The sequence below is a fragment of the Tetranychus urticae genome, chromosome 3, assembly GCF_039701765.1.
Source record: "Tetranychus urticae isolate SD_2017Ah chromosome 3, NJAU_TeUrti_SD_1.0, whole genome shotgun sequence".
Lineage (NCBI taxonomy): Eukaryota > Metazoa > Arthropoda > Arachnida > Trombidiformes > Tetranychidae > Tetranychus > Tetranychus urticae.
This window is the reverse complement of record NC_142960.1, coordinates 4,733,431-4,743,656: the sequence shown is the minus strand read 5'-3', so window position 1 is coordinate 4,743,656 and position 10,226 is coordinate 4,733,431. Positions and strand designations below refer to the sequence as shown.

The 10,226-nt window shown below is 33.6% G+C and overlaps 4 protein-coding genes across 4 annotated transcripts; 3 read left to right on the top strand and 1 right to left on the bottom strand.

Annotated features, from left to right (window-relative positions):
- The first annotated feature begins 191 nt into the window (after positions 1-191).
- LOC107371552 (aldo-keto reductase family 1 member B1) lies at positions 192-1,497 on the top strand. The gene is made up of 2 exons (XM_015939674.3): positions 192-323; positions 424-1,497. Exon 2 carries the CDS (start codon positions 431-433, stop codon positions 1,373-1,375), a length of 945 nt encoding a protein of 314 aa, XP_015795160.2. The 5' UTR covers positions 192-323; positions 424-430; the 3' UTR covers positions 1,376-1,497.
- Positions 1,498-1,854: 357 nt separating this feature from the next.
- On the bottom strand, positions 1,855-5,381 carry LOC107371550 (ATP-binding cassette sub-family G member 1-like). The gene is made up of 2 exons (XM_015939672.3): positions 3,132-5,381; positions 1,855-2,354 (listed from the first exon to the last, which is right to left on the bottom strand). The coding sequence occupies exons 1-2, from the start codon at positions 5,228-5,230 to the stop codon at positions 2,015-2,017; spliced, it is 2,439 nt and encodes an 812-aa protein (XP_015795158.2). The 5' UTR covers positions 5,231-5,381; the 3' UTR covers positions 1,855-2,014.
- Positions 5,382-6,847: 1,466 nt separating this feature from the next.
- LOC107371551 (aldo-keto reductase family 1 member B1) lies at positions 6,848-8,145 on the top strand. Its single transcript, XM_015939673.2, has 2 exons — positions 6,848-6,960; positions 7,047-8,145. Exon 2 carries the CDS (start codon positions 7,066-7,068, stop codon positions 8,026-8,028), a length of 963 nt encoding a protein of 320 aa, XP_015795159.2. The 5' UTR covers positions 6,848-6,960; positions 7,047-7,065; the 3' UTR covers positions 8,029-8,145.
- Positions 8,146-8,709: 564 nt separating this feature from the next.
- On the top strand, positions 8,710-10,200 carry LOC107371482 (cathepsin B). Its single transcript, XM_015939574.2, has 4 exons — positions 8,710-8,901; positions 8,988-9,651; positions 9,711-9,839; positions 9,920-10,200. Exons 1-4 carry the CDS (start codon positions 8,767-8,769, stop codon positions 9,994-9,996), a joined length of 1,005 nt encoding a protein of 334 aa, XP_015795060.1. The 5' UTR covers positions 8,710-8,766; the 3' UTR covers positions 9,997-10,200.
- Positions 10,201-10,226: the final 26 nt, after the last annotated feature.

Below are 10,226 nucleotides of genomic sequence, written 5' to 3'. Positions count from 1 at the left end.
GTTATAAGTGACTACATTAAAAAAGATGAGATACGGTTTAATCAGCATAGTTCAGGATCGCAGGATGAAATAATCTGAACAAAATTAACAAAATTTTTGAGTCTAGCGCCCTCTTGTGTTTAACTCATGTAATGTATACTCGATGTAAACCAATAAAAATAGCGGATGCAGTTTAGTCGTCAGTTGTGCTTCGTTGGAAACTTTAGTCGATCCACTTTTTATTGCAGTTATTAACTACTCTTGTACCTAATCAAGACTCTTCATTTTCAATTTAACTCTAATCTTTTCTAACAATCCTAGAAAACTATTAATTCTGTTTCTGAGTAAGTTTTATTTTATGACTGTTAATAAATTGATTGTTTATTAAGTGATCAAAGATCTGAATAACAACCTTTTCTTAATGTAATTATTTAATCTCTACAGGAACAAAATGGCCAAACCAGAGATCGGAACTAAATTAACTTTGAACAATGGAAATACTATGCCACTTTTTGGTTTAGGAACCTGGAAATCGAAGCCTGGAGAAGTTAAGGAAGCTGTTAAATATGCTCTGTTGGAAGGTGGATATCGCCATATTGATTGTGCTTTGGTTTACCAGAATGAAGATGAAATCGGTCAAGCTTTGAAGGAAGTGTTTGAATCCGGAGCTTTAAAACGTGAAGATGTTTTCATTACATCCAAATGTTGGAACACTTATCATTCTCGTGCTAAAGTAACCGAAGGAATCAAGACTACTTTGTCTAAACTCGGTTTGGAATATCTTGATCTTTACTTAGTTCATTGGCCAATGGGCTATGCTGAAGGTGGTGAGCTTTTCCCAAGCACTTATTCTGATATTGACATTGTCGAAACATGGCAAGGTATGGAAGACGTCCATAAAGCTGGTTTAACAAAATCAATTGGTGTTTCCAACTTTAATTCAGAGCAGATTGAAAAAATTCTTGCCAATTGCTCCGTTAAACCTGTTAACAATCAAATTGAAGTTCATCCTTATCTAACTCAGAAAGAGCTTGTCGAGTTTTGTCAAAAACGTGACATTACTATAACAGCTTACAGTCCACTTGGCTCACCTGATCGACCATGGGCTAAACCAGAAGATCCATCTTTATTTGAAGAACCAGCCATAAAGAAAATCGCTGAAGCCCATAACAAGACTCCAGCTCAAGTATTACTTCGATTTGCTGTTCAACGAAATCTCATTACTATCCCAAAGAGTGTTACACCTGCAAGAATCGCTGAAAATATCAAAGTTTTCGATTTTGAATTATCAAAGGAAGAAATGGAAACCATCTTTGGATTTAACAAGAATTGGCGAGCTTGTGGATTGGAAGAACACAAGAGTCACCCACTTTATCCATTCAATATCCCATTCTAAATCAAATGACATAAAATCAATTGAATTGAAATGAAATAATTTTAAATGTTTCAACATTCAATATGTTCCAAAATCATTTATTAATGATAATAATCTAATAAAGTACGAAAGCAAAGCAAAAATATTGGTTTATTAGAGTCTTATCTTTTTTTCTCACAGTTTCTGTCTTACCAATAAGTTCAAGCTCTCTTCTATTTTTTAACGCTTTATGTACTGTTGTTTCCCACAATTGCCTGTGAGTAATTAGTCTAGACAGGCGTCTAGTATGCCTTACAAAACCTCTAGTCACATATTGATAAAACGGTTAAGATCTAGCCTTTTCATCATCAATGTCTAATTTTTTTGCAAAAATATTAATCTTCTATTTATACGGAAATTCTGTGTTTAGATATTGTTGCTTATTCCATCTGTTATAAACACATATTGTAAGAGCTCAATCTTGTCAATTGAGATGTTTCTAAAGGAATGTCAATCAATGATTCTTCTACTTCACCTGTTGCTTTAATGACTCGATTCAAAATGTGAGCTGTTAATTATTGTGGGCATAACATAAATTATTCTAACTCAAGGTTAATTATCTGTTTAACTTAAACATTTGAGGAATGGTCATGATTCTAGAACAACTAGTTATTTTGGTCATTATTTTTGCAAATTGCCTCTCCACTTGAGAATGTAGTAAGTAAGAACACGTCCAATAACAAGAGTTATTATGAGTGCATAAATGGATCTAGAAAAATGGGAATCATCTAAATCATAATAGGCCATTGCTCCAGATTGGTTCTCATCATTGAACCAACGTCCACCAATACCATGTAAGATATTACGAGTCAAGTCATTGGTTTGGTTTTTCAATCTTAAATCTTCTGGTTCATCATTACTTTCAGCAAGTGCAAATCGAGCCATCCTGAACATTGTATTCAAGAAAAATCCCAACTGATTACGAGCATTGACCATTGCTCGAGTTAGCTTAGGGTCACATCTATTAGACAAGAAACAGGAGAAAGGTAATCGTGAATAAACTCGGTTTTGTGACATTATTACATAACAGTAGATAGTAATCGTTATTTCAGGGGTTACCTCATTTTATTTCAATGGAAATGATAGATTCTATTTTCTCACTGCAATCAATGCCAAATAATAATGAAGATAATGCGGAAAACATTAATGTAAGGTCTGATTAAAATTGATTATTTAATATTTTTCTATTTCCAAGACAATTCCAATCACAAATATGTTAATATTTAAGGTTGGTCTTATTTTTAAGTCTCGTAACCAACTATAGCAGGTAATGTTACTCACTGGGTAAAGATTGAGCTTTCTCAGTTGATTTTAAACTGATCACGGAAACATGATAAACTATTGATTATCATGCAGATTTAAAATCATAGAACTAACATCATTGTCCTTGAATTTAATTGTCATAACTCTTATAATAATTGAGACATAAAATCATGTCAAAAATATAAGTAACTTAAACAGGCAAATACAAAAACTGATTTGAATCCTGAACAACCATTTAAGTTTGGTAAGATAGACGTGAATAATCAATTATTAACTACACTTAAAATCATAACAAAAATCGATTTTACATTTGAGTACGCTAGAACTCAGATATAAATCAGACAAATTTAATAAAAATGTAATACTTATTGAAATTAAATACACTTTGAAAGCCTAAGGCAAAAACCTTTCATAGTAAAGTTACAATTTTCAGCAAAATTGTTATTTTTGAGCATAATATGAATAAATTATTTACCTGTTAAAACCAAACATCGCAGTCATGAATCCTTCAAAACCAAACCGTAAATATGAACAATAAGAAGCATAACGGAAAATAATTGGCATAGCCTTTTGACGAATAAAGAAACCAGAGAAAAGAATGAGTGGAACTGTTGTATTTGGAGCTGTAAACACCGAGGCGACAATATTATTCATGAGAAAAGCACCACACATAATCCCATGAGTTTGTGCGACTATAGAGACAAGGAAATAGACTAGAAGTGTATCAAAATATCTGGACCAGGGTTGACTAGTGAGAAGGAATTGTAGCGTTACAACAACCAAGTTGGTTCCCATGATGAATGGTACCTCGGCTATTCCTTTAGCCATGTAATATGAGCTTGTCTTGTACCAGCCGTTGTACCTTTCTTTAGCAAATATTTTAATCTCCATTGGAATAGCAACAGCCATTGGCATTAGATTAGCAAGACAAGAGTAGAGTAATAAGAAATACAATGATCCAATGTTATCTTGAGTTGATCTTACTTGCTCCTCTATGGCGTCTTTAACTTCATCTATATGATCCAAGTCAGCTTTACCACTTATATCTGGTGTACAGCCATCGTAAACGCCGATACCTCTATAAAGTGTTCCAAGGGTTAATGCTATGTTAAAAGCAAACACGAAACGTAATACACCTAATAAGGGATCACGAACCATTACCAAGAATTGTCTTGATAAAAGGATTAAAAAGTGTTTAGTGAATGGAGCAACTGGACGAACACGACATGCATTTAGTGATGATAAATCTTCTGATTCTTCAATTGGTGATAATTTGGTCACTTCTCCACCATGTGAATTGATTAATGGTAGTGAACGAGCTAACCAAGTTGGCCCGGAATTTGAATTGTTTTGACTGTTGTCCACATTGGCTGCCATTGAGTGTATAACCTCAGTTCCATAATCACCTGACGCTACTTCAACAAGTAAATCAGCTGGATTATAAAATTGTGAACAGTTAATGTTAACCAGACCCAGTGCTGCAACAACACCATCAGGTGAACCCTCGTAAATAAATTTACCAATCCGGGATAACATGTAAACCTTGTGAAACATGTTGAACACCTTTGCCGATGGCTGATGAATGGTCATAACAATGGCAATGGGTGATGATGAGGTTAAATCAGACAACATTTCCATTAATTGATAACACGTTGATGAATCCAAACCAGATGTTGGCTCATCCATGATCAATATGTCCGGACGAGAAACCAGTTCCTGAGCAATGGACACTCGTTTCAATTGGCCTCCACTGATTCGCTCAATTTTCGTGTCTGCACAAGTATCTAGGTTAAGCTGGCGAAGTATCGATTCAACAATATTCATGTGTTCAGTTTTGCTCAAATTTGTTTTAACACCGTTTATTTTACGTGAATGTTGAAGCTCCGAAGCATACATCAAAGCTTCACGGACAGTTAACAAGCCATACAGATGATCATGTTGCGGAATGAATGCAATGGATATTTTGTCACGACCAACACACCTTATTTTACCCTCTAAACCCTTTATCCTCATTCCAGCGATGCACTCAAGTAAAGTAGATTTACCAGCACCACTTGGACCCATAAGAGCAGTCAACATGCCACCAGAAAATGATCCCTGTACTGATCGTAAGATGGTCCGTGAATCTGTAGTATACTTAATCCCACGTATTTTGTTGATTACCTTTTCAAAAGTGGACATTTTCACACGATAAGTCAATTGGTTCCAAGAAATTGTAAAGCTTTTCGATTCTTCCATCGAAACTTCAATGGTTCCTGAATGATTTTGTGGTGCGTAATGATGATCAGCGGTATCATAGGCTGTTCCATTGATTAAACCATTTGTTGAACCCTTGTCTGGTGTTATCTTTAACACGTCAAATATTCTTGGTGAGGTCATCTTATTGCTTTCACGCTCATTAATAATGTTATTCCTTTCAACTTGATTAATTTGGTCGTTTTCCTCTTCGTTCACTTCACAGTTAATATGGGATTCAATATTGCCCTCACCAGATGAATTAATTTCTTCCTTTTCGTCCGGAGTTTCAATTTTTGTCAACGTACTGTCGACTGATTCAGGAACAATACTTGTCATAATTGCTCAAAAAACTGGCCAGCGTTACTGTTTCATTTTCATTTGACAAAATTATCAGAAGGTTAACATTGTTTAGACTTTCGTTTGTCTGTTTCATTGATTTCAAAAATCGATTCCCTAAATTATTATTCAACGTATTTTGCTTTTTTGATCAACTCAAATTTTATTTGCTTTAACTAAGTTTTCATTTGACATGATCATTTCAAAAGAAGACAAGAAAATAATCATTAAATTGATGAACACGGGAAAAGGGGAAAATCGAGTGAAGGTTAAAAGATACTAGAATGAGTTTCAATCTTCTTGATTCGGTTAAAAGCTCAGATCAGCTTGAAGCCAGCGCAGTCTGAACGAGCGTTTGGTTTTTCAATATGTTAGACTCAAAAAGATTCAAAAAGGGATTTTCAAGTTTGTTTTACACTTTAAGTACCTAAACAGAGGTTTAAAAACGCCTATTAAAACATTGATATTGTCAAGTTTGAAGGTGATACGTTTTGTGATTCTTGAGTTACATCGGTGCAAATGTGGATTTTTGGTCCATGGTCTTCGCTTCGCTCAAACTGAAAATCAATCTTTTATCAATACAAATATTCTGTGGTTAGATGTTGTTGTTGATTCCATCTGTTATAATAGCTATCATGAGAGGTCTATCTTGTCAATTGGATCGAGTTGAGATCAATCAACGACTCTACTACTTCATCTGTTGTTTGATGAGTTGATTAAAATGTGAGCTGTTAATTATTATGGACATGGCATAATTATTCCGACTCAAGGTTATCTATCTGCTTTAATGAAACATTTATCATTATTTATTAACATATAAACTCATTGGTTTTCAAGGATAATTGATTAACAATCAACGCCAATTTCAAATTGTTACATCCTTAAGCTTTTAACATAAGGATGCGGCAAGTAACAATTTAAACAATGTATTAATAAGTCTTGATTTTTTGTATCATTTTTAAATCGTCAAGCGACTTCTACTTGATATTTTTACCCATTAAATCTAACTGATTATTGATAGGAATTGATAAATGTTGAACTGTTTTTATTGAATTTGAAAGTTTGTTTCGTTATTTTGAGTTTCAATCATCAAACCCTATCCGATAAAATCAATAGTTACACAAATAGACATTCACAATGTAGCAAGGAAATTCAAATAAGCAATCAATAGATTCACTTGTAATTTGAATTTAAACTGTTGCTTGTTGACTCAGTAGGGGATCAATCAATAGATAAACTTTTCTCGACAGGATAATAATCTTGAATGGTGATTCCCATCACCATTCAAGCATTTATTGATCTAAATACATGATTAAGTCACGTTTAATTTCAATTACAAATGACAAATTAAACTGACAAATTAAGGTAAAAATTATCTGAGGACCATTTTAAAATGAAACTGTAAATGTCACCTTGCTACATTTATTGGGACCGTTTCAAGTCATAAATCATCTTTTTTTACCCAAATCAATGATAATTTGTATTAGTTATCTTCTTTGAAAGTCAATCTTTCTCTATCACTACCACCACTACTTTCACTATTCAAAACCATGGAAACATGATTAGTTAAACATGTATATAAAAAGATGAAGTAAAGGTGTCTATTCTAGTTAATTAAAGGCACTTGTGGTAAGAAGAATCCCCAGTTCTGTTAACTGCTTCTTGATAATTGTCTGATAAAGTTTGAAGGATAAAACAGAATAATCTAGAACCGTTAAAGCTCATTCTCAGTAAGTTTCAACTTTTGATTTACATTGTGAATAGCAAATTTGTATATCTTTTGTCAATTTCATTATAAATTTTATTCTCTTTCCAGATATAAACTCATCGTAAACATGGTTGTAGCAGAAAAGGCAACGAAATGGACTTTATCTGATGGAAATCAGATTCCTGTTTTCGGTTTAGGAACCTGGAAATCTAAGCCTGGTGAAGTGAAAAACGCTGTTAAGTTTGCTTTATTGGAAGCTGGATATCGTCATATTGATTGTGCTTTGGTTTACCAAAATGAAGACGAAGTTGGCCAAGCTTTGAAGGAAGTGTTTGGATCCGGTGCTTTAAAACGTGAAGATGTTTTCATTACATCTAAATGTTGGAACTCGTATCACTCTCGAGCTAAAGTAACTGAATGCTGTAAACAATCTTTGAAAAATCTTGGTCTTGATTACCTCGATTTGTATCTAGTCCATTGGCCAATGGGTATTCAAGAAGGAGGTGAATTGTTTCCAAAAGATGCTGAAGGAAATATTATTCCTTCTGATGTTGACTATCTTGAAACATGGAAAGGTATGGAAGATGTTCACAAAGCTGGATTAGCCAAGTCTATTGGTATTTCAAACTTCAACTCTGAACAAATCAAACGAATTCTCAGCAATTGTGAAATCAAACCAGTGATGAACCAAATTGAAATTCATCCTTACTTGACTCAGGAACCATTGATTGATTTTTGCCGTAAAAATGGTATTGCTGTTACAGCATACAGTCCACTGGGTTCACCTGATAGACCATGGGCTCAACCAGGGGAGCCATCACTTCTTGATGACCCTAAAGTCAAAGAGATTGCCCAGAAACACGGAAAAACATCAGCTCAAGTTTTGCTTAGATATGCTAATCAACGTGGTCTAATTGTTATTCCCAAAAGTGTCACTACTAGTCGAATTGCAGAGAATATTAATATTTTCGATTTCAAATTGGCTCCAGAAGAAATCGCTACAATCAATAGTTTCAACCGTAATTGGAGAGCAGTTCCAATCTCTACTTATTCTGCCCATCCTTACTATCCATTTTCAATTCCATTTTAAGTGTTGAAGCACAAATTTTATATGAATCAACGTTAAGAAAACTTAATTGCTTGGTTAATCGTTGTTTTAAAATGCTAATGTAAACACAAATTCAATAAAAAATCTTTAAATCAAAGACGTTCAATATTTCTCAATCCTTAATGTCATCAGTAACTCTAGTAGCATCTTCAATAGTTGCTCGGCAAGAATTGATAAATGTTAACAGTTTCTATTGAATATGTAAGTCTCTTATTTTGAGTTGAAACCATCAAAACTTATTACATGAAATAAATCAATAATCACACAAATATATTACATTATAATATATTCACAATGTAGCAAGGAAATTGAAATAAGCAATAGATTCTCTCATGATTTGATTTCAACTGTTGTTGACTCAATCAAAAGAGAAACTTTTCTCATCATGACAATAATCTTGAATGGCGATGAGAATCATAAATTCATTGTTTCAATGTTTCTGATTTAAATGTTTCTGTCACTTTTAATCTTACTTGTATTATAAAAAATGTCTAGCAATCCACTTTTTCAAGTAACATTTAAAGTATTTCTACAAATTGGCTCAAGTTAAAGTTATGGGATAAAATGCTTATTAAGAGGGATTCTTATATCTGATTGATTATGATTAGTAGATGGAAACGTTTAAGAAGTGCCTTGCGAAATTAATTTTGATAAAATAACTTCTATTTAGCCAAATGATCATAAAGGTAAATTACCCTCATTTACTATAATAATTTCACCATGAAGATTATTATATTCTGTGCCTGTTTGATAACCTTTGTTCTGTGTCAAAAACGGGCCATTTTAAGTCCAGATATTGATCCTTTATCTGATTTAATGGTAAACAAAATAAACTCTCTAAACACAACATGGAAAGTAAGTTAATCTCAACCAAATCAATAGCTAAGACGTGGATTTTGTTATCGCCAAATTTACTAATCACAATGTTTATTTGTATTTAGGCTGGTAAAAACTTCGATGGTTATACAATTGATGAAATTGCCAAGTTATGTGGCGTTAAAAGATTGGAAAGATCAAGTGATGAGTTTGGCAGGATTGAAGTTGAGGTTGAACCTTATATACCAAAAACTTTTGATGCTCGAAGTGCTTGGCCTCATTGTCCTTCAATCTCATTTATTCGTGATCAAGGAGGCTGTGGATCGTGTTGGGCTTTTGGGTCAGCCGAAGCAATGTCTGATCGAACCTGTATCAAGTCAAATGGAAGAGTCAAAGTTATATTGTCTCCTGAGGATATTTTATCTTGTTGCATTGATTGTGGTTATGGTTGTAATGGTGGCTACATTGAGGCAGCATATCAATATTGGGTTGAAGAAGGTGTTGTCACTGGTGGTTTATTCAATGGTACTGGTTGTAAACCTTATAAAATTGCTCCGTGTGAACATCATGCAATCGGACCAAGACCTAACTGTACCGATGAAATAACTCCTGCATGTGAAGTCCAATGCCAATCCAACTACCGTAAAACCTATCTTGAAGATAAACATTACGGTTTGAACAGCTATAAAATTGTAGCAAATGTATCTCAAATTCAATCGGAAATTTTAAGAAATGGTCCAGTTACAGCTGGTTATATAGTTTATAGCGATTTTGCTAACTACAAATCAGGTAAGTATTTAGCATCTATCGACAATGATTTAAAAACTGTCTATTGCTTCTTCCCTTAGGAGTCTATCAGCGACACTCTAATGTCACTTTGGGTGGCCACGCAGTCAGGATTTTAGGTTGGGGAATTGAGACAGGTGTACCATATTGGCTGGTTGCTAATTCCTGGAATACTGATTGGGGGGATAAAGGTACATCAAATCAATTTATCAATCAATTTATCCAAAAAAGGAGACAATACTTATCTCTGTATTTGTATCAATCTTTTTAGGTTACTTCAAGATACGTCGTGGTGTCAATGAATGTGGCATTGAGGATCACATTGTAGCTGGAATACCTAAAAATTGATGGAAACTGGGTTTAATCATTCATTTCAAGCTATATCAGCAATTCAAAATATTATCTACCGAGGATTTTGGTTTTGTTGATTCTGGTCGAAAAGGTTAAAAGCAAAATCACAAAATTTCATTTTATTTGTGAATTATTGGCCAAAAGCTAACAAATAATTGTAAGAAAAGATGAAAAATTAAAAGCATACATAATCAAATTTAATTGACTCTACAGATACACATAATTCT